This window comes from Sabethes cyaneus, chromosome 2 (assembly GCF_943734655.1).
Source record: "Sabethes cyaneus chromosome 2, idSabCyanKW18_F2, whole genome shotgun sequence".
Classification (NCBI taxonomy): domain Eukaryota; kingdom Metazoa; phylum Arthropoda; class Insecta; order Diptera; family Culicidae; genus Sabethes; species Sabethes cyaneus.
Genome location: NC_071354.1, coordinates 88,468,814 through 88,492,543, shown reverse-complemented (window position 1 = coordinate 88,492,543; position 23,730 = coordinate 88,468,814). Strand labels below are relative to the sequence as shown.

Genomic DNA, 23,730 nt, shown 5'->3' with positions numbered 1-23,730 from the left:
TAGAGGTGTTAAAGTGGCTTTACAAACTTCTACCAAGTTTTTTTTCGGCTCACAGCACACTTACTGTCAGATCATAGAATTTCGCAATTCGGCTGACAGCAAAAGCTTATCCGTTATCGACATTATCGACTGTTTCACGCTAGGCGGGCTAGGCTTCAGGTGTAAAGATATTCTCACTGTCTGTTCTGCAGATGCAAATGGGGCGGATCATACTGTGAGTGCTTATGAATCAAAAGATGGCGGGTTCAATTCCCGGAAAAAAAGACATGCATTTTTAATTAGCTATAGCTTACTTATACGAATTAAAGTTATTCGAAATTAAAAATATCACGTTCGAAACATGTTTACAGCAAAATAAAAAAAAGGCCGCGCTTCATTTTTTAAATTTAAAGATAGATTTTTTTGGCTGCATAAAGGTTGATGAAGCATTGATTAAGCGACTGGAAAAGCAGATTGCAAAACTATTTCTCGTTCTAAAAATAGAATTGACAGCATTGCGCAAATTGGCTATTTAAAAGCGCAAAAAAGTTTCTATTAAGCTTCATTGCAGCTTCGAAAGCAGCTATTAATTAGCCTGAAGCTTGATAAAATCACCAGATTTAGATGTTTAAGAGCTGAAAAAAGGTTTTTATTTCTAAACCTAAACCATAGATCAGCCACAGGTTGAATAAAATCAGCTATAAAAGCGTTTGATCAGCCTGAAATTGTTACTTGGGTATCCAGCTTTTTACGCGCTATAATGGCGGACGCTATAAATTGTGTTCGTAATATGTGAACAATCTTTTTGACAACTCTGCATACATCAAAACTAGGCACTCTTCTCCTGTACGGCAGTGTTGCTCTTTCTTTCGTTTACGCAAAAGAAGGAAGGCAATAGTTTTGTTTACATTTCGCACAGTTTTGCTTTCCTTCTTTGACGTAAACGAAAGAAAGAGCACGGTAGTGTTGCAAGAGAAGAGTGCCAGATTTGATGTATGCAGAGTTGTCAAAAAGATTGTTCGCATATTACGAACACAATTTATAGCGGCCACCATTATAGCGCGTAAAAAGCTGGATACAAACCACCCCATCGACATCTCTATATCGAGCTGCAGTAAACGTCAGCGACAGCATGTCCGGGGCTCAAAATTTGACAGCGGGCCCAAATCAGACTGCTGGCAGTTGAGTGAAACGCAGTGCTGAATTGCTATCTCATTTTCGCACACACGAGATGTTGGCGGCGAGAACATGGTTGTCTGCCAGGGGCTTGATACAAACCAAATGGTTTACTGGGGATCTACCAAGCCCCTGGCAGACAACCATGTTCTCGCCGCCAACATCTCGTGTGTGCGAAAATGAGATAGCAATTCAGCACTGCGTTTCACTCAACTGCCAGCAGTCTGATTTGGGCCCGCTGTCAAATTTTGAGCCCCGGACATGCTGTCGCTGACGTTTACTGCAGCTCGATATAGAGATGTCGATGGGGTGGGATCTACTAAACTAAACAATGTTTACATCTTCACATTTGAACAACAAACGATCATGGATGTTTCTATAGTAACTCTGTCAGGGCGAACCCGACGCACCTGCAATGAATGTCAATAGATTGTGCCCACTTGTGCTCAATAGCCGCCATTATCGCTCGTAGAAAGCTGAATAGATTACACCAAGGATTACACTCAAAAATCGCTAAATTTTAAATCAAAGCGTAGAGTTCCCTTTATTTATAATGGTACTCTCCGCTTTGATTCCAAATTTAGCGGTTTTCACTTCGCCTCTGTAATCTATCTAACTTTTTACGAGCCATAATGGCGAACAGCAAAATCCGTGTTCGTAATATTTTAACTGCCTTTTATGGCTTGTAAAAATTTGCGGGATATAAAGCATTGCACGCAGATGTCAGTGCGTTTTTTTCGTCCCATGTTTGACGGTGTTGTGGGGTTTATTTTGATTACTTATTCGCAAGACCCAGAAGCAAAAATGACAAAAAGAGATGTTATGCAGAACTGCTATCATTTTTCTGCTTCGGAAAAGTCGGGCATTTCCGATTTCCACAAACAAGTGGTACGAATTACAAGTAATAAACCCACTAGCAATAAATTTAGGTTACAAAGGGAATCAAAACAAACCACACAAAAACTTCAAACCAGAGTTGAGGTTAGGCACCGTGCAAAGGTTTATAACGTGGTAACCCGCTTACGAAAAAGTCGGCTACCTGGCAGAAAACGAACAGAAACAGTCTTCATTTTTCGCTCGATTCTCTTTATGTCAAATGTGACATTTTGAGGCAGGATAAAATTGGCTCATCAGTTTTGCAGTTTCGGGCAAAAGGTAAGAGAATAATATGGAACATGACAAAGCAGGTATAATTTAATTGTTAACCTGTTTATTGCACGCTTCTTGCTGCTACAATCCGCTGCTGCTACCCTCCAAAAAAGGAGGGAAAGCTGAATCGGTACAAAGCCGGTTTTTATTCGAAACCTCTGGCAGAAATCGAACAGAAACCCGGCAGAAAAACCGTAAGGCGAAATTTATCTGCCCGATTCGAATGTGTCATTTCTGCTAGTTTTCACGTTTCAGTCTTGATCATATATGAAGAAAGAATTAACAAAAGGGCGAATGTCGCAAGCGTAAACAAACCGAGTGAGGGTTGATTTTCTTATGCTGGTCCAGCAAAAAATAACTCTCACTCGTTTTGTTTATATTTGCGAAATTCGTCCTTTTGTTAATTCTATCTAGATATATAAAGCAAAGTCGTGGGCTTAAACCGTCATTAGACATTACCCTTCTTTATCGACAGACTTCGCAGCCTGCTGTTTAGAGTACAGGAAAATTACGGGGCCAGTGTAACGATCCTACTGACTCTATCAAGCTAGCACCGTCTAGCCGAGATTCGAACATGCGACGACTGGCTTGTTAGACCAGCATCGTACCTCGAAGCTAAGTAGGCAGTACAGATATATATACCTTACAAATGATCAAGCTACTTTGGATCGAAGTTTCCTATCCCGTGTTGTTCAAAAAGTTCAAGTTTGGTTAGGTCGGCGATTTTTTTTGTTCTCACTTTCCTTCGCTTGAGTTCGGAGAGAAGCCATACCTCAGAGAGCCAGCGAACAAACACGCGCTTTTTACTCTCCTCTCGCATACGTTAGTTTTCCTAATTGAAAAAAATATTTTTCGAAACGAATTAGGTATATTTTTATGAATGAATAATACGAGGTAACATAACTATGGCATTCAAAGCTATGAGGAAATAGCAGGAATTATAAAGCAATAATAATTAAATGAATCTCTTTATAATAAATTCAAACGCAGTATCATTTTCCAACGCTTATATATACGTGCTGGAGGAACCAAAGGTGAGAATGAATTAATTATTTACAATTCAAATAGAAATAGTAATGCTACGCATAAAAATATGAAAAAGTTTTATAATTTACAATTTGTATACTTCAATAAAATAATTTATATTATTCTTTTATCTTTCTGCCCGGTGCTACGTACGATGCATCAACACATATACGTACGTACACGTAAATGCAGCATACGTTGACGTTCTTCTTGCTTCTCGCATTATATTTTATACACACTTTGTCGGTTTTTCTACTCGCGTAATCGGAGAAGAGAATTTGTTGAAGTTACATCACGTGAGAATGGCGGAGCTGATGTGAGATGCGAGAGATAACATGAACTGTTCCTGTGAGCATTTTTTCTTCATTGCAATCGTTCGCATATTCTAGTGTCCCATCGCTGTCGTCGTTGTCATCGTCGTTAAATTCCAGTGAAAATAAAGCAGCTAAAATAGTGCAAAAATTATCGAAAACTGTGCCCGCTTCCGACTTTTGAACAGGTAAATGAATATTTCATAGAAATATTTAATGTTTTCCGCTGCTAGTGTGATGAAAATGCGTTTGCGATATTTACTATTTTCGCTTCGAAAATGCATTCGGTTGTCCCATGCTAGTTAGAAAGGAGGAGCTGTACAATAATGGCTCACTGAGTAAAAAAAGACTAAAGGAAGCTTTTTTGTCTTCTGCCTTTTAGTCAAGTGTTATGATTTTTTTCCGTGAATTCAGTGTAAAATAAATTTTATAATGAAGTTTGATGCCAGGAAAAAGAAGCAGGAGAAACATTATTAGAAGCGTGATGTGAAGGAAAATGGAGAATGTTCCCGTTTTTATGCAATTTTCAGAATGTCTTTTATCACAGTGTACGTGAACGAATGTTTCTTATCGAAACCTTCAGCAAAAAACTTGGAACTTGAAGGTATTTTTTCCTTGTGATTCGTATAATGGAAAGTAAAGAAAGACCTTGGATTTCTATTTCATCACCATCATTACTTGAATCGCTGCTGTTTTTGCTATTGATGCATGGCATTGTTGGTTGTTTTGTTGGCCATTCGTATAGGTTGCAGAGCTGCCAGTTTTATAACCAGTGACGCGAGTATCCCTATCCCAAAATATCGTATATTTTTGTGTTTAATGTTATTAATTTTTGTTTTCGATCTTTAGTCCTTGAAATACAGTAGGATTTCGAATTTGGCAACAAATGCATGTCGCCTATGTTGCCAAAATCGAAACCGCGCCAAAATCGAGACCCTTTTTTAATATAAAAAAATTTAATATAAATGCTTTAGAAATTGACTAAATATCTTTAATCAACCATTGCAACCATTTTATGTTTAAAAAGTCCGCTAAGAGCTATTCGTTCGGTGCAAATAAGTTATTGAGACCCTGCGCTAAGACGTAGTCATACGGCAATAAAAATGTTATTGTTCGAAACCACATAACTTTTTTTACGAACATACTGAGGGCACCATTTCTTCGTCATTTAAAGCATGTATGCAGAAACTGATTGATTAAGCATATTTTTGGAAGCAAAATATCTTGTGTTGCCAAAAACGAATACTTTTGTTGCCAAAATCGAAATCCAACTGTAATATATTTTATGTTAGATGATTTGAAGTACCCTAGATCTTTCTAAATAACCAAGGGTACGTCATATATTGATCATTCGCACGAGTCAAAATAGCCTCACCTTTTTGACGTCTTTCCGCTTCTTATATAATCAATCATTAAATAATAAGTTAAATAATAACATAATAATTGAATCCGGAGTAATTTTCGATTGGGAAGCAAAATGTAAACAAATTATTTTATATTTACAAATTATTTTTTATGTAGCTTTAAAAAGACTGAAAAAAATCATGCATGCACTTTACTATCAGTGGAAGCATAACTGTCCCATGTTACATTTGGTCATTTTCGACATTTTGTTGTCAAACGTTATAATTATATATGTATTTTTATAATATGAATCGAAAACATGGTGTTTATACTAGAAAAACTCGAAAAAATTTGAAAACAATTTGTCCCACTGGAAAAATGGACGCATATTTGTCTCGCTGCATATACCTTCTCATATAAAATGTTTTCAAGCTGTATACAAAATTGAGTGAAGTTTTTCAACATTATCTATCAACATTATCATAATAACATCAAAACTAAATAATTTTAGAAAACTCAGTTTTTTAACTTTGAGTGCGATTTTCTCATTTTCGTGTTTTGTAACATGGGCAGATATGCTTCCAGCGGCAGTTTAATGTCATAAACATTTTTTACCCGGCTCTATGTTATCAATATTTTTTCACATGTTTTTTGACAGCCCCTCGATGTTGGGCCCATACAAAAATGATGTATTCTTTTCTCCTGTCGTGTATTTCTTACCTGCTTCACTGTTTAGAAACAAAATGTGGCTATTATTTCATTTGTGCCCACATTTAACTGTTGGAATGAAAAATAGCTCGGCGCCGGAGAGTTGGTTTCGCACCAAACAGCGACTCAGAAAAGGATCGGAATGAAGCCTTTTAATATCAAGTATGAGTAACTTGCCGTTCCGATATAACTGCAAAATACGTCTCAATCGAACATAACTTCCACGATGTTCTTTAAAATATGTAATAAATTTTAAATCGTTTAGAGAATAAACTGACTACTGGCTTGCTTGTTAAATGGCAGTGCTGGATTGGCATACTCTTTTAGTTTCGATTTTGCGCTTTTGATTACTGTTCCTCAAGCAAGCAGCCAGCAGAATTTGAATAAAGAGGGAAGGAGAGCTAGTAATTTATCTCAATATTGATGAACAAAGTAAAGTTCTATCTTTACGCCGGTGTAGGGCTGCAATGCCGTTGGTAGCAAAAAGAGTGCTCTGTGGTTACAAACGGGGTAGCAGCCTTATAGCGCCATAAATACAAAAGGTATAGCAATGCTTCCTTCAGCAATACTGTAGATAATAACTAATTCTACAAATTTCCCAAGCATTTTTTTAAATTCTGCTTGGCTGAGGCACAGTAATCAAAATAACAAAATCGAAGCGAAAAAAGCGTGCCAAGCCTGTGGCAGTGTTACTGAAACTATGGAATTTCAGGTTGCAATACTTTTATATTATAGGGCTTTATGTCAAAACGGTCTGAACGAACGGACAACACGATTGGCACCACGCCTTCACACACTGAACAAAAGTAGAATGAGTAATGTAAATAGTGTTCTAAGCAACTTTCTCATGGGAATTTACTAACTATTTTCACAATTTCGCATCAATTGTCTACCTGGCACAGGCTGTGTGATACTAAAACCAATTCAAATTAACAAAATTTAACAATACAATACATCCAACGAGGTTGTCAGCTTAGGTCCATTATATGGATGTCGTTTTTATATAGGTTGGCATGAGAAGTGGCTTTCCCGTCAAACAAATTTACACTTAGCTGATATTCTCTACTCTAACTCTATTGTTTGTTTTCTGCAAAAGCATACAGCAATTGAAACAATTGTATAGTGAAACTAGAAACACTTCACTTAAATTCTGCTGGCACCGCTTTCCCTGTGACGGGCAAAAATATGTTACACAATATATTTTGTCTCAATCATTTCGTTGTTTATACGAAGAGAGGAGACAAATAGTCACTAAGACTATCCTAGTTGCTCAGCGTCTGCCTTAGTGCCTTCACTGCAGCAGTCTGGATTGGATTGAAAGAATGATTTGATGCGGAAAGGCGAGCTTTGGTCTGAGATCAGCACACGAAGACGAATCATAAGAGAGGCAATGTAGGAAAAATATTACATTGCAGCTCTCTTCAGTCAGCCATCACCTTCAAAATACAATTTGCGGTTTGCCGACTTTCTACGAGGCTCTCCTTGTCGCTATCTCGTTAGATAGGCTTCTCCGACTTGAACCTAGTGCAGCGTATCGTGTGTATTTTAAGTAAATTAATTTTCAGTTCATGGCAGCGGATGAAGTAGATTTGTGAATGTTTGATAATTTAGCTCTCCGATTTGCAACCATTTTTGACAACCTTTCACATTATAAATATTACGCTGTTTAACTGTTGAGAGCAGTCTCTCACTATATTTTTGAATGATAAATCTCTATTTTTTGTGTTTTCATGTCGTTTCAGATTTCCTTTTATTTTTTGGTTTTCCTTTGGTTTTCTTTCTCAACCCCTCTGACAAGCTTGGCGTTCCCAATCCTTACTCTTTAGAACTACAGTGATAAGGATAATAGATTCATTTTTAAATAGGAAGAAAATTATTCAAAAGTTAGAAACATGGCAGATCAACAACAGTACTTCCTCAAGTGGAATGATTTTCAAACCAATATGGTGACCTCGTTCCGGCATCTACGCAACGAGAAGAGTTTTACAGACGTAAGTATGACATTTAGTTAGATTTTGAAGCAAATTTCGTAAGAATATTTTTCCTTCATTTTAGGTGACACTGGCGTGTGAAGGACAAACGTGCAAAGCTCATAAGATGGTACTATCGGCATGCAGCCCCTATTTCAAATCTCTTTTGGAGGTAATTGCATACTTTCGTGGATGAGTGTTGTATCGATATAAGAGTTTCAAGAACATATTCTCTGTTTAACAGAAGCCATTCTTCTGAGTATTTTGTCATTAAACAAAATTTGAAAATTTGATATCCTTAATCGAAAACGACTCGAAACCGGGAATAATGTCTTGAATCTCATGCTTATTTGTTATCAAGTTTATTCAGCTGATGCGACAACGGTAGTGCTCATTTGATCGGATGTTTTCGAAATTTGTCTATCAGTACCAGTGTTTCGAAAAGTTGAAATTCAAATTGACTAACTTTTTAGATAATTAATTTTTGCCTAAAACTAGCGAGATTGTGGATTATCTAGAGTTACTGAATTTTCGTGTTCTCGGATATTTAATAGGCAAAGTTTATTGTATGTTGCAAGATTATCGCAGACAAAAATCGATCTCATTTCAACTGCAGTGAATATTTATTTCAGCATCGACGCATGGCACTGAAAATTTATGCTATTATTCTAGCAGTTGAAAGAAGAGTACAAAGTCGGATACTTGGTGACAAGATACTTCAAACTCCGTTGAAAAGTTATTGGAAAAACAATATATTCCAAATTTTGTGAAAAAATCGATATGGAAATGACCCTTTTAGCGTAGAACTGCGCTTTTCTTTTCTATATTGGGGTGCATTTAACAAGTACGGGAAAAGAACATGTAACGAAAAGTGGTTATATTTTGCACGCTTCTAATTCAGCCATTTTTCGATGGATTTTAGAAATATTTGCATCAATCGATCAGAAATTTTTTCAAGCATTAAAATTGGTTTAGCAAATGCATTGAATTTTTTTAAATCACTATTGAAATAGGCATAAAAATCAATCACTGTCAAGAATTAACGAATCAACCAATCACATGTAAGCATGATTTTGCTTCCTAGGCTCACGACAGCAAGTTTGTACGCTTGTAAATTCAACTACCTCGACATTAACTAAAAAAAGTGACAAGGGCTTCCCGTCCAATACGTAAAGAATTATTTGTTTCGATTAAACCTAGACGAAGTTTAATCTGATCTCATTGAGGGTCAAGACAAAAACACGAGGTTGGTCGATAGGAACGGATCCTTTCCCGCCCCAAACAGCCGCGTTGAGAATCGTGGCTAGCACACTAGCGGACGGACTCGGACAACGTAACGTGCAGCAAGTAGCAAATACCTGCATAGTTTTGTCGTCCCGGTTAGTAAACAAGTTAGATTAAACTTCTCGTCAGGTGGTTTAACTACAATAGATGGAGGAAGAGGCACAATTTGTGTGTAACCATAAATCAACCCGCCAGCGTTGGTGGAGATAGAAGTACGTTGCTCGCTTAATGAGGGGTTAGCGTAAATGTAAAAGTCTAATAGTAAAGCGCTATCTGTGTCATTTTTTCGTAACTGGGTTGTGTAAAAGGTTATTGTAAAAACTACAAGGTATACAGCCCTAAGGGTTGTACGAAAGGGTGACGTAGGACTATATCAGATCATCAGATCAGAGACTATGTAAACTGCATTTCTGGCATATGTATGTTTATAAGAATCTGTGAGTGCCATTGTTTAAGTGAATGTTTAAAAGAGAAGAACGAAATATTCAGATTCAATTCTTTATTGAATGCAATGGTGACTTTGAAAATACACTTGTATGCAAAATAATAGCAGTGAAAATCTCATATTTTTAAAAAATCGTTTATATTTTTTCTACTCTATCATGTACATGAATGCTACCTATATGATGTTGTATGCTAGTAGCATACGATCTCTAACTAAATGTACCCGACTGTCGTACTGTCTTCATTGAGCATATGGATCATTTTGTTTGTCTACCTGTTTTTCCTGGGTTGTGCTAAAACAATAGCAGGGCTCACAATTTCATTAGAATTTTCAAAAGAATTATAAAATAACCGTTGAAACAAACCATTTAAGGTATAAATATTATCTATTCACATTTAACAAAAGTATGTTCATTTTTGGTATATACGTATAATCAGCCAAAATGGGTCGTCTAAACGTTGCTGAAAGGAATTGTGGACTAAAACATATTCATAATTAAATAACAAATAATTATCAAATACATAAATTCCCACATTGCAATTTTTTCTGAACTCTAATGCTAAACTCACCACTGCTATTATTTTGCACACAGGTGTACGTGGACGGGGGTTCATAAGTACAACGCCTGCAATCTTTGAGACAGAGATTTCTTTTAAAAATCACTTGTGTGCATCAAAAAGGTTGAAATGGTTATGAATGACTAATTTCTGTTTTATTTGAATGAGAGTCCTTATTCTTCTACCACAGGGGTAAGGGGTCTCAAACCAAATAAATAAACTCAAAATAAATTCATGCCTCCAAACACCCACACATGCTAAATTTGGTTCCATTTGCTTGATTAGTTCTCGAGTTATGAAGAAATTTGTATTTCATTTATATAGAATCTCCCCTTCTTAAAGGAAGAAAGGTTCTAATTCACCATAGAAAAAATTCCCTCCCCTCTATTAAAAGACGGATGGGTCTCATTATACCATAGAAAAAATTCCTGCCTTCTAAAACCCCCACACGCCAAATTTGGTTCCATTTGCTTGATTAGTTCTAGAGTTATGTGGAAATTTGTATTTCACTTGTATGGAAGCCCCCCTCCCTCTTAGAAGGGGAAGGGGTTTCAGTACGCCGTAGAAAAACATCTTACCTCCAAAAGCCCCCACATGTCAAATTTGGTTCCATTTGCTTGATTAGTACTCGAGTTATGAGGAAATTTGTATATTCGTATGGGAGCCCGCCCTCCTAAAGAGGCGAGGGGTCTCAATTTACCATAGAAAAAATTCTTGCCTTCTGAAACCCCTGCATTCCGAATTTGGTTCCATTTGCTTGGTTAGTTCTAGAGTTTTGAGAAAATGTGTATTTCATTTGTATGGGAGCCCCCTCCTCTTAGAAAAGGAAGAGGTCTCAGTACACCGTAGGAAAAAATCCTGCCTTCTGAAACCCCCACATGCCAAATTTGGTTCCATTTGCTTGATTAGTTCTCGAGTTTCGAGGAAATTTGTGTTTCATTTTTATAGGAGCGCCCGCCTCTTACGACCTTCTTAAAATTGCTCTCTTACCCCCCCTATAAAATTGCTGGTCATTTTATCCATCCAAAGACATATAAATTGTTCAGTTTCGTTCAGTAGTTTAGTAGTTATTAGCATTTGAAATCTTTCATTTAAACGTTACATTTCTATTTTCATTTTAACAAAGTGCTACCCAGTCCCAGTATAGTAAACAAAGACGTAGTCCTACGTCAAAAGAATCTCAAATTTATCTGTAAATTTTTTAAGAGATGTTTTGTTTCCACCGCCGCACATAAGAAGGGCTCCATATAAAGTAGCGGCCAAAATTGCCAAGAATAAAATTTTATTTTTTAGCACATGCTTAAACGCGGTTTTGTAGTAAAGTGTCTACCGTTCTGATTCAAACTTCGAACACTTGAGCTGTGCTGAAACTTTTTTCAAAGTAAAATGTTCGAAAACATCTTTATTCTACCCCCATACATGGTTTGATAGCATGACAAATTAGTTATTTTTGTGAGAAAATTTAAAAAATGAGGATTAAATGTTATTTTGCATTGAAAAACACTAAAAAGTTACAGTTCGATTTTGATTCAAACTTCGAACATTTACATTACTTTGATAAGTTTTAATGTTTTTAGTGTCACTCAACTTAAATGAGTGGAATTCTATCCTTTTCCTAAGCACTGTATTTATAAATCCATCTAACAGTGTTATTTAAATTTTTACACACAATAATTAATTTCAATCCGTATCTCTGTAGTCAATTGCTAATATTTTCGAATGTATCACATCTATAGCGAGTTGATTTTGTGCAGCTGACAGACAATTTTCACGAAGGAAAACCCGGAAAACCAGATATTATTCGGGACTGTTCGAAGTTTGAATCACACCTCAAAACGTGATTCAAACTTCGAACACTTTAATTTATCTAATATCTTTGAAATAATGCATGAAATAGTGTATTATAACTATGCTTTAGTACATACATACCTTGCACTTAACTAATAATGCATGTAGAAACCTGTTTTACCGAACGAACCATGCATTCCCCAACCGTGGGAGAGTGAAGCACACTTTACAGTGGCATCCGTAATTGTTTCTGTTGCTTCATTATTAATTTGCTTTATGCCGTTCCCCAAAATTTCATACCCTAGAATGACCCATTCCCTAGAAAGCTGTTTTCCAAAATCTAACAACACTTGCTCGACTGTTACTTTAGCGATTTGAAGGATCTCAACATTTCGGTTTGAAATCGTTACGAAGACTAGGGTGATTTATGTATTTTAGACAGGCGTTATGCGTACTTTTTTTTGGAGATTTACGGCAAAATCAATTCAAAATGTCCAAAATAGAACACGCGTAACGCCTGTCCAAAATACATTAATCACCCTAAGGGTTTGTAACTAGATGCCAGTTTTGCAAGGTGACGTCACGAATGAACCGGAATGAACTCAATTCACTCATTTGACATCCACTCGTGGTTTGTTTACTATTTGTTAGGTGAACGCGATATGCATAAATTGGAGTTAAACGTATTAAAATCGTATTATTCAGCAGTGTCGCCCTCCAAACTACTCGAAATGGCAGTTTTTGAGCTTTTCTGACTTTCCGTTAAGATCTTAAGCAATATTCAGTTTCAACATGTTAACCCATGTTCCAAGTCCATGTAAACAAACCACTGATAGACGTCAAAGAAGTGAGGTTATGCTCACGCGTGCAAAACCTTATTCAATCCGGGTTGGAACCGGATGAATTTTTTGTGTTCATTTGCTCCTATCTGACAGATAAAATTCATCCAGATCCAACCCGGATTGAATAAACAAATTCGCTATTGGGTAAAGGAATAAACCTAAGAAGAGGTGTTTCTTACCTGAAAAACAAAAGCAGTTGTCACACAGTATTGTGAATAAACAGAATAAACCGAAGATTTGTTACTATTACTGAGTTTAAGGAAAAAACAGTATAAGCAGATTGTCTTGAGAAAGTCTACTATATCCGGCAAAGGCTCGCCTATCATTTTTACTGGTGGAGAACTTTGACGGTTTTCTACTTTTTGGTTACTTTATCATTTATTTTGAACTACTAAAGGCAATTTTCAATGTACAGTCAAATTTCGTTAATTGGGCTACGGTTATCGCCGATTTTGAGAAAAACTTTCCTTAATCGGGCTGATCTAATAAAGTCAATAGATGCCATGAACATCAATTGAACTGTTACCTATCACAGCACAGCCCAATTAATGAAAGTTTTTGTGAAAATCGGTGATAAGATTAGCCCAATTAACGAAATTTGCATGTATTTGCAACAGGATCTTGCTTTGTGGCAGGCCCCGATTGCTGTACACCCAGGGTGTCGATTTCCTGGAAAAACCTGGAAAATCAGGGAATATCAGGGAATTCATTTTTGGATCAGGGAAATCAGGGAATATCAGGGAATTTCGAAATTCAATCAGGGAAATTTTGTTTATCCGGCAATATTGTTGATCAACTTTGGAATCAAATCAATTTTCGTGTAAAATATACGCAGATTGATCGGTTGAATTAAAACTTGTTACCTGTCTAGTGGCGATTCGATTATCTTTCAGTTTGCCGTAAATTTTTTATTTGTTTTGCGCCGTACAATTGTCAGACTTCACTCGCTGTAGTGCTCGAAATCGAAATCGGCAATGGCACTCACGCACTTCACGGTGCAGACATCAAGAGCACAAAGCGTGATGCAGACTGTTATTTACACGCGATCTACAGCGTTTTCACCAATTGCAGAATTTTACACTCAGAAGCCCCAAGCATTGATCATCTTCCTTCAGTGTCCATGATTCATGTCCGTTAAGGGTTACCGGGAGCAATAACGTTCTGTAGAATTTGCGTTTATGCAAGTTGGCAACCTTCGGGACTGCTTCAGCTGGTTACGTAATACGCAGAAAGCTTACATGTTTCTCTGTTCTGACGTGATCCACAGTGAGCATGCGACTCTTGGCCTGGTTCTTCTCATCTGTCGTTTTCTGGCATTCGACATCAAACTGTTACACTCACCCTTATTCTGCGAGGCGAGTGACGTTACTAATTTGGAGTAATCGCGAATGAGGTGACTCGCTTTGTCACCTAGGTGACTTGCTTTGTCATCTAGGTGACACGGTTTGTCACTTAGGTGACACGGGGTTGTTACCAAGGTGACACGGTTGTCACCTAGGTGACAGCACTCAATTCGACTCGCCGTGGCGAGTCACGGCGAGTGACAATTGTCGTATTGAGTCATGTGACTCGCAGAATTCCCCACGTCGTGCCTATCACTTCCCTCGTAGTTGTTGGCGCCATGGCGGAACCTCCACAGCCTACTTACGTCTTATTCCCTTTCGTCCTGCTGTTCTGCGATTCGTTGATCAAGCTTTCTGGTTACTCCACTGCAACGTCATATGCCGTAAACCGCTAGATATTGAAACGCAACATCCTCTCAGAGCGAGCCTTCGCCGATTTCGATAACCTTGCGTGGATCTTACGACGAGATAGTGGTCAAAGTCGCTAAGAAAAGACTGTATATTGTGACTTCCAAAAAGTATTGACCGTTAAACAGGATCGATCTGGGAGCTAGAGTCTTGAATTTTCAAGTCGTGCGCACCCCTAGGGGGGCTAGGGACGCATTCTATGACAGGTTCGAAAGGATTTATTTTCGAACCTGTCATAGAATCCGTCCCTAGCAAAGCAAAGCAAAGTCTTGAGCATTAACCGTTACTAGACATTATCCTTCTTTATCGACAGATTACGCAGCTGGCTGTTAGAGTACAGGAAAATTACGGGGTCAGTGCAACGATCCTACTGATTCTATCTAACAAAAACCGGCTAGCCGAGATTCGAACATAACTGGCTTGTTAGATCAGCATCGTCTCCGAAGCTAACTGGGCGGTTCAATTCGTCCCTAGTATCATCGAATTTATGATTTGTTGGTGACTATACGTTGATTAAGCTGTAGCCCTCCCATGGGTAGGTGGTTTGACGAGTACTTCGGCCAAACGACCTAAAAATTCTTAGTTCCGCATGTAGAATGTTTATAGTTTAAGTTGGATATATGTGTAGTATGTAGTATTGCATAATTTAGCTTTATGTGTAGCATGTGTCTCGTAAAGCGGAATGGAGCGAAATCGAACGGATTTGATTTTAAATTCAATCCGTTTGGGCCGAAGCACCGGGAGGGCTTACTCGGTTCCCTAGATGAATTGCTGGTATGCACAGAAATTTCTCTAGAAAACTGAAACCAAATCCTACCCACCATTCATGAGATTTTGACTTACTCATGAAAATTAAAATGTATCGCTAGTTAGAACGAACGAGTGTTCAAAAATGATGTGATGTCTTTATTTGCGTAATCGAGACATTTTCTATGAGATTGCCATAGAATTTGTGGCTGTTATGCGATTATGGACAGCACAGCACTGAAAAATATACACACACGTACATGTATACATGTGTATGCATGTATGAGTGTGCATGGGTGTATAGGTACGAATGAATATATGTTTGAGTGTTCTATGATGAGTCGGCAATTATTCTTATACCTATGCTGCCAAATTACAATTATTAATGGGCAGGAAGTTATAGTCAGTAGCTGTGTTTCCTGTATCAGTTTCCTATGCTATTACTATTATTACTAATATTGCTATCGTTGCTGTTACTGTCACCTCTATTGTATTGTTTTGGATGTAATTATATTTTTTTTTCTTTCTTAGAATGATTTGCATGTCTTGTGACTAACCGCGTTAACGGTATTCAACTAACAACATAAAATGATCATGTATGACGCTGTTTGTCTCCCAAGGGCCTTCCTAATGCTGATGAGCCTCTGTCGGAGAGTCCATCAAGTCGAACGGTGGCAACTCACCGGCGGCCTGCTCCTCTCCATTCTTGCGGCTGTCGTCGCGGTCGGACTTAGTGGATCACTCGAAAAGATTTATAGCCTCGATATATATCTTGTTCTGTCCATTGCCCAATGCTGGCAGACTTCAACTGAAATTCCATTTCTAACTAAATCTTTTTAGAGTTAAAACTTCTTCAAGTAAAAACAGGTATTCGATTGTCTGGCTGATTCAAGCGATAGCGAAGGGCTGTCCTCAATCATTTCCACTTCCTAAAATGGGGTCATAGTACATAATATATGGCCGTGGTATGAGGATTTTTTTTTCGATTCAATACCATCCTCACAGAATTATCAACGTCGTTAACATCTTATTAAGTCTTGCTTTAGTGACAGCTTGCACTTAAGACCTAACACGGCATATATACATATCTCCAAGTGAAGTTCTTTTTGATCCACCTCATCCCTTCTTAGTTACAGAATCATTTCAATTGACCACGGTCTGAAGAGCATACCGACAAATCGGTTGACTACCGCTACAAATATGCAATTAATGCCACCGGGAATAATACGAGCGAGTACCAGTCCCCATTATATCGCATCTGCTCTATTTTTCGGAAGTTCAAGTAGTTTTTCGATAGTTCTGAGCGATAATATTGCTCTTGAATAATATTCCGCACAAAATATTCGAAAATTTACGCCAACAGCTACAATACTGCAAAGATGGTAGATAAAGAAGCGGCTGTGGCTTTTAATGACCATAGGTTGTTGAACAGCGCTGGGTCAATCGTGATGACATGGGTATTTGGGAGATGAGTAGCGTCCATCCTAGCGAGTAGTTAGTCGGTAGTAGCATAGGTGATGGACAGACATAGAATTCTCGTGATATTACTAACTTGAAAATTGCAATCAACATGTTGACTAAAAAATTCCTCTTTTCTTTTCTTTTCTTTTCTTTTCTTTTCTTTTCTTTTCTTTTCTTTTCTGCCTGATCTCTATCGCTTCTTCTCACGGCAACAATAATGTTGCCGTGAGGGGAGGCAAGAGACCAGCCACAGATGACCACACTGGTGACAACGATAAAGAGGACGGCCGGCGTGGAGCCTGCTTCAGGTTTAATAGGATTGACTACGAACAAGATGAGGAAACAAACAAAGGAAGGAGAAAACAAGATAAGTACAAGCCATCTTATGCTATATTGACCAAGCACACAATTATATCAAGCCAAGTTCTGTCACTCTTCTTCCGCCCATTAATCCATAATCACCAATACATTATGGAGCTAGCGTAATCCGCACGGATTCTTTTAACATTATCACAACCACCTTATCTCAGCCCTGGACAGACTTGGCTCTAACTGCCCCACCTTGTGCTGCAAACAGAAACAGAACAGAAACTATACGTTGATTAAGCTGTAGTTGAAGAATTTGCCTTAATTCTCAACACCCATATACGGTCATCGCACCGAACGGCCGGCCACCGAACTACCTTCGAGTCAATGTTGCTCTCAAGCCTCGATAGTTGCAATCCGAAATCATGACACACAGCTTTAGTTTTAACTTCGCATACTGTCCACCATTGAGGGTTAAAATATATGCCATTTAGATATTTTCTAACAATATATCTAGCTAAAGTTTTGCCGTACCTCGAAGCCAGAAAAACGCACATTTTTGTACCAAAAATCTTTGGGGAATCATCTCCTTAACCCCACACTTTTTGCAGCAAAGATAACAAGCTGAAACTTCCAGGAAAGTTTTGTTTTAGTTTAACTGAAAAACCGCAGATATGTGTCCACCTTCCAGCGGCAAAGTTACTAGTTTGAGCTGACTGAAAATTAGCAAGATTTGTTATGTTTACACGGCTGTAATTTTGTTGTATATAACATCTAAGCTTTGTGCAAAAACAGATCGATTAGATTATTTCTCAATCTTTGTTTCTTTGGATTCAAGTTGATACCTCAAACATAAGAGGGAAGAAGAGGGCGTTTTCGAAACGCTGGTAAGAAATAGGTTAAGAATCTTTGATATGTGTTCTTAAAACATGAAGAAATCTAGCTTTAGTTTTCAGCAGCTCGCATAAACCATGCTAAAGGGTTAAAAACTTAAGCCAGAAATCGCCCAAATAAGCTTGATATTCGAGTTTTGAGGGTCAGGGAAAAATATTTGAAGCATCAGGGAAAATCAGGGAAAGTCAGGGAATTTTATTTTTGGATTTGAGTCGACACCCTGACACCGTTTACGGACCGCTCATACCCATTGATGGAGTTGAGCGGGATAGTTGTAATCCTGTGTCCCAATTCTGTACTACATGGTTTATAACGCCAATTACCGTTTTGGGATTTAGGCTCCATACCTGATATGGAGTAAGAAAGAAACTTCCTAAGAAGTTGTGCTTTGATAATGCAAGAGCTCCGCAATAGCAGAGCAGATGCGCTGAATTTACAGGTTCAGAGTTACAAAAGCGGCAGGTGTCGGGTGATACCTTGCCGATATTCTTTAAATGATAAAGAGCGGGGCTGTGTCCTGTTAGGAGTCCCGTGATTGTGCGTGGTTTACTACGAATTAAATGGAGTAGTTTTTTAGCTACTGCAGGGTTTGGGTAGATAAAGTGTTTAGCCTGTCAACAGCCCATGTGTTTGATTCCAACGGGATGCTATTTCTAGCTTTTCCCATGTCAACAGTTCGCCTTTCACGGCGGATGTGGAGGTGCCCAGAAACGGTTCAGGACCAATAAATTGCTGAGATGATCCTTGTCTTGCTAGGTTGTCAGTAAATTCATTGCCCTCGATTCCGCAGTGACCGGGCACCCAAAGTAATAAAACTTTGTTTTGGCGGGAGAGCTTCCTCAACGCTGTGCTGCACTCCCAAACTAATTTGGACACACATTTGGCAGACTTGAGTGTCAGTAGTGCTGCTTGGTTGTCCGTGAAGATACCGATTTTTGCATGCCTGTACTTTCGTTTCAAGCATATTGTTGCACAGATGTATATTACCCCCATCTGTAAAAAAGCAGATAGTTCCAGATGGAAGATCAGACCCTTCATTATTCCACATTGAGCGATCTGTTTCAATCATCTCATATGGAACGCCCATATTGGGCCTGGCTTCCATGCAGTCAGAGACTGAAGTTACTAAGGGTGTCAAATTGAACTCCCGAAGTATGCGAAGATGATCTATTTGGTCACTTTCGAGTATAGTTTTACTTCTTTGCAACCTTAGTGCGCCGAGCTTTGCTTCCTTCTTCACATGAAGATGCAAAGGCAGTAAGCATAGCATTGCCTCCATGGCTGCAGTAGGTGTTGTACGCATGGCACTGGTAACTGTAAGGCAGGCCAGGCGCTGAACTTTTTTTAGTTTGGCTTGGGCTGTTACCTCATTCACCTTTGGCCAGCATACGACTGCAGCATAGGCTGCTAAAGTACTACCTGAAAAATTTACCCCCGTATTCCAATCTCTGTTGTTGGCTTGGTTTAGATGCGTTAGAACGTCGAAGCCAAATTCAACGGGCTTCGTTTGTGGCAAAACTTACACGGCGAGGTAACGAGGTTGATTCAGCGTAATTACTTCCGTTAGTTCGTTACTGGGCGGTGCTGCTGTAGAGTCAATAAGATCTGTGTTAAACTTTTCTAAAGTCACTCCTCGTTGAAAAATTACCCATTTTTTACGCAATAGCAAATGTACGTGTTTATGTGGATCTATAGGAGAGAATCAGACCAAATGAACTGTTTGTGAATTCATCACACGGCACGAAATCGGTGACATTCAACTCTCCTGATGTTTTTCAAATGAATTGGTGCTATTGGAGTTTATTCCACGGTCTATGAGTTAGTTTCAATCGCCTTAATTAAGTTTTTATACTATTTAATTAGCTTTCACCACGATTTTTGAGGTTAATAGAGCAAAATGGACATCTTCCCAAGGTCTGCAATATGGGACTATACCATTCGATTCCTGTTGTTTTTCAAATTAGCGACTTTAATTAATTGATATTACGAGCTCATTTTGCCCATTCTGCAGCGGCCGGCGAACTCTCGCGGCTTGCGGCCGTCATTAATTGTACAAAAACTGCCGTTATAGAAATTTAAATGTTTAAATAAATATTTAAATGTTTAGTCATTCGTCAAGGGCCTCAGTATCTGTCAAACAAGTTCGAATCATTTAGAGATACCAGAACAAGAAGTTTTTTACTTCCCCAATTCAATACATCGCATCATTGTACGAGCAAGGATTTGGTGGAACCAACTACCAATTGTTATAAAAGAAATTCGATCTCGAAAAAGGTTCCATCATGAGTGTCCTGGTTTGGTTGGCTGATTGGAAGGAATTTGACCTAAATGATTAAAAAAGTATTGCGCCGTTGTTTTCAAATGAACTTAGTAGTTAAGTAAAGTTAATTACAATAGGTAAAACTGAGTTAGAAAAGGAGTAGTCCTTAATCTACATGTATTAAAAGTTTAATCTAATCTAATCTAATCTCACACTAACGCAGCCAATTCTGGAAGGCATCCTGGAAAATGACGATTACTTGAATCAATCATTTTTCTTGTCAACGGCCAGGCCAACTGCGCAGCATGTACCGCAGAGAGAATTCCAAGGAATCAAGTGGAACTAGAAAAAATACCTAATTCCATCAAACTCCTTGAAATCAAGGGAAGGAAGAAAGCGTGGACCTCCCGTACCAAACGCTTCCCATATACATAGATAATGATTTATTTACAGTCGTTGGGAGTATCTTTGCTAATAAGGGTTAAGTGATACTCCGGACCCTCAGGGATGAACTAATGGCATTTAGACCAGAAGCCAGGCTGCAATTGGCCAAGGATATAGCGCCTTATTTCGCTCTCTGAAAATAGATTAGTTTACCAAAAAATTAGTATAAATCATATAATACTTGAAATTAAAGTCGTGTGGTTTAATGGTTGCCTAAAACTACATTTGTAAGGTTAGGAACTGAAAACCGCACGACCCCGCACCTCCTAGCTTGGCTACTCAATTATACAAATTGAAGTATTTCCAGGTATGGCCGCGTGGAGGCGCTAGGTAGGGGCTTGGGATGGCTAGAGCTATGTTGGGCGCTTCTTCCTAGTTGCCTTCCCCATTTCATACCCTACATGTATTAAAAGTTTAAATAAATAAATTAAATAAATAAATGTTGATAACTTTGTAAAATTGCCTGTTACTTCTGTCTAACATCACAGCAACATTTGGTTACATTTGGTGTTGACGGCGGAGTTATAGATATACATACCTACATGATGATATTTTTGTTTTTCGTTAGTTTGTAAGTCGACTAAAATATCTAAACATTTCTATCCCTAACAGGAGAATCCTTCTAAGCATCCGATCATCATTCTAAAAGACGTGTCGTACAGTCATCTGCAAGCGATCCTTGAATTCATGTACGCCGGAGAGGTGAACGTGTCGCATGAGCAGTTGCCTACATTCTTAAAAACTGCCGATAGACTGAAAGTGAAGGGTCTTGCGGAGACTCCGACGAATATCAAGCGGGAGGGTTAATCTGTGGTGCACTGTTTCGGCAGTCCCTTATGTGATTGCTTCTCCCTTTCTGGATACGCGCGACGTACCGTTTCTAATAAACGTTTATTATGTACGCAACCATTATGAAGATACTATAGCCACAGATCGGAAACAAAACCACAAGCCTAGAATACAGCACTTATCAAACTGCAGACTGGAGCATACAGTCAATAAATATATAAGTAGTTTATACAAGGTTACGTCAAGCGGATCCCGCAACGGGGAAGAAAGAAATGTAAGGTTTAAATTTTATAAAATCAAATACTATTGGGACAAGTAACACAGCATACACCCCTACATATAAAAATGAGAGCAAGAGAACGAGCGACCGTGCATTATAGTAAGAATATTAACATTAAAATTATACAACAAAGCGTAGTGGAAATTCCATCTTTTCCACATTATTTTTTAGTTTTATTAGTAATAGTAATGTCAAATTCCAAAAAATACAATGTTTGAAGAGAACAGCAATTATCTTCATAAATTTTATTCAGTTGATTAATTTGTTCATGAGAATGCACCAGTTTTCCTAGTTTGTTTCCTGTTCAGAAACCAGCAAAATATAATAGAATCATACCGCTCGCATGAGCTGCACTGTTGATAACAGTAGAGGTTGTGCAGCTTATGCAGTTTATTTTTGTTGGAGCGACTTCAGGTTCAGAGCTCACCCAGAAATTGTGCGTTTTTTTGTAATTTGTAAATATGGAACGAAAGCGAGATGATACAGTTATAGACGGCCGGGAGACGGTGCTGACAAGAAACTGGCACACTAAACAGAATAATGGGCGGGTTTGTTTTAACCTTCATGAAAAATCGATTCGAAAGATGGCCCATACAGAATATATACTAAAGAAAGGATCAATTTTAATGTAGGAAATATACATTAAATGCAAATGAATGCTTATCTTTTCGAGTTTATTATTTTGATTCTATTCTCTTGTAAAATTGTCTTTTTTGCAAAAAAAAAACAAAATCTATAATATGAGCATGATTTTCTTTTTGTTTTGAGCTATGTCACCTTATATGATTTAGACATGTATCGCTATTATATATTTTGTTAGCACAATTGTATTTCATGAGACAGTACATTTTGTAGGAATTCCGTAAAAGCTAATGAGGGCTCGTAGTTATTATATCCGAAAGCCTGCTACAATAGGTATGGTACGCCCCTGCGATTTTTGGGAGAAGCAACGGTGGTTGATAAATTATGAACAAAGATTCTTTTCTGTAGTTTAGCGCTAAGTAGCACGTAATCGTCGTTTACAAAGCACGTCCGGTATTTTTCGGATAGCAAAGGCGAAACCGGTGGAAGCGGGAACGTCAATGACAGTATTTCTGAACTCGAATATAATGTTCTAACCACTGCGGAACGACAAAGCTATGAAAAAACTGTATGCCACCTTCCCACCCCCTATAAGTCCCTGCGTTTGCATTTCTTCAGTGTACCGTTGCGGGTCATAGGGACAAAATTAAAAATACATCTCTGCGGTTTTTCCTTAGTTGATCTAAAACAAAACTTTCCTGAAAGTTTCAGCTTTTTTCTCTAAGTGTGGGTTAATGACTTTGCTTGGACCCACGTACATGGAGGTTCAATATGGACAATATAGAAAAAGGTAGTGAGCAGTAGAATCGTGGCACTAGTCCTGTAATTGTCATGTACTTTAATTATAATCGGCTGCGAAGCCTGTCGATAAAGAAGTCTATCAAGTCTAGTCTTTTAAAGACGTTTATAACCCAAGGCTGTTTTTTTATAACATGATGGAATGTGACTTTAGAATCAATTTTATACCGGATTTACTTACCTCGGCTTCGCACCACCTATCTTAGCTACTCATTTTCGAGCATTAGCGGGTATGGCCCAGATCCCTAGTGGTGGTAATAGAGATTGACAAGTTTTTTTTTCTAGGATTCTATGTCTACCCATATCCTATGCTACTACTAACTGACTACTCGCTTGAATGGACACTAGTCGTCTCTCCAACTACCCATGTCATCACGGTCGGCAACCCAGCGTTGTTCAACCACCCATGAGCCACAGCTGTTTCCTTACATGCCGTCATTGCAGTATTGTAGCTGTTTGCGTTAATTTCCGTATAATTTTTTTGAGGAGTATTGTTCAAGAGCAATAATAATATTATCGCACAGAATTATCGATAAACTACTAGAACTAAGTAGCGAAAGATAGAAGATATGCGTTATCATGGAAGCCCCGCACTCGTTCATATTATTTCCGGTGGCGGTAAATGCTTGTAGCGGTAGTCAACCGGTTTTAACGGTATGCTCATTTCTGTAACTCAGAAAGGATCAGGTGGATCATGTAGAACGTTACTTGGAGATGTGCGGTGAGTTGCTACCGTCCGACTTGATGGTTTTATGTTGTTAGTTGAATACCGTTATCGCGATTAGTCACAAGGCATGGAAAATAAGTAATTAACTCACTCTAATAATGAAAGGAAGTGC

The 23,730-nt window shown here is 38.3% G+C and overlaps 1 protein-coding gene across 5 annotated transcripts; it reads left to right on the top strand.

Annotated features, from left to right (window-relative positions):
- Positions 1-3,150: 3,150 nt before the first annotated feature.
- LOC128738789 (longitudinals lacking protein-like) lies at positions 3,151-22,378 on the top strand. Of its 5 annotated transcripts, XM_053834166.1 has the most exons (5): positions 3,151-3,338; positions 3,523-3,829; positions 7,436-7,684; positions 7,749-7,835; positions 21,055-22,378. In XM_053834166.1, the coding sequence occupies exons 3-5, from the start codon at positions 7,586-7,588 to the stop codon at positions 21,247-21,249; spliced, it is 381 nt and encodes a 126-aa protein (XP_053690141.1). In that variant the 5' UTR covers positions 3,151-3,338; positions 3,523-3,829; positions 7,436-7,585; the 3' UTR covers positions 21,250-22,378. The 5 variants fall into 5 exon arrangements, with proteins under 5 accessions (XP_053690141.1, XP_053690144.1, XP_053690143.1 ...); XM_053834169.1 differs by lacking the exon at positions 3,523-3,829; XM_053834168.1 differs by lacking the exons at positions 3,151-3,338; positions 3,523-3,829 and adding an exon at positions 7,002-7,085.
- Positions 22,379-23,730: the final 1,352 nt, after the last annotated feature.

What these genes read in the sequence shown, in the direction of transcription:
- LOC128738789 (XM_053834169.1), top strand. Translation starts at nt 7,586, where the DNA reads ATGGCAGATCAACAACAGTACTTCCTCAAGTGGAATGATTTTCAAACC. An exon ending in ACGAGAAGAGTTTTACAGAC is followed by an intron (nt 7,685 to 7,748) that starts GTAAGTATGACA and finishes CCTTCATTTTAG; the next exon opens with GTGACACTGGCGTGTGAAGG. An exon ending in ATTTCAAATCTCTTTTGGAG is followed by an intron (nt 7,836 to 21,054) that starts GTAATTGCATAC and finishes TATCCCTAACAG; the next exon opens with GAGAATCCTTCTAAGCATCC.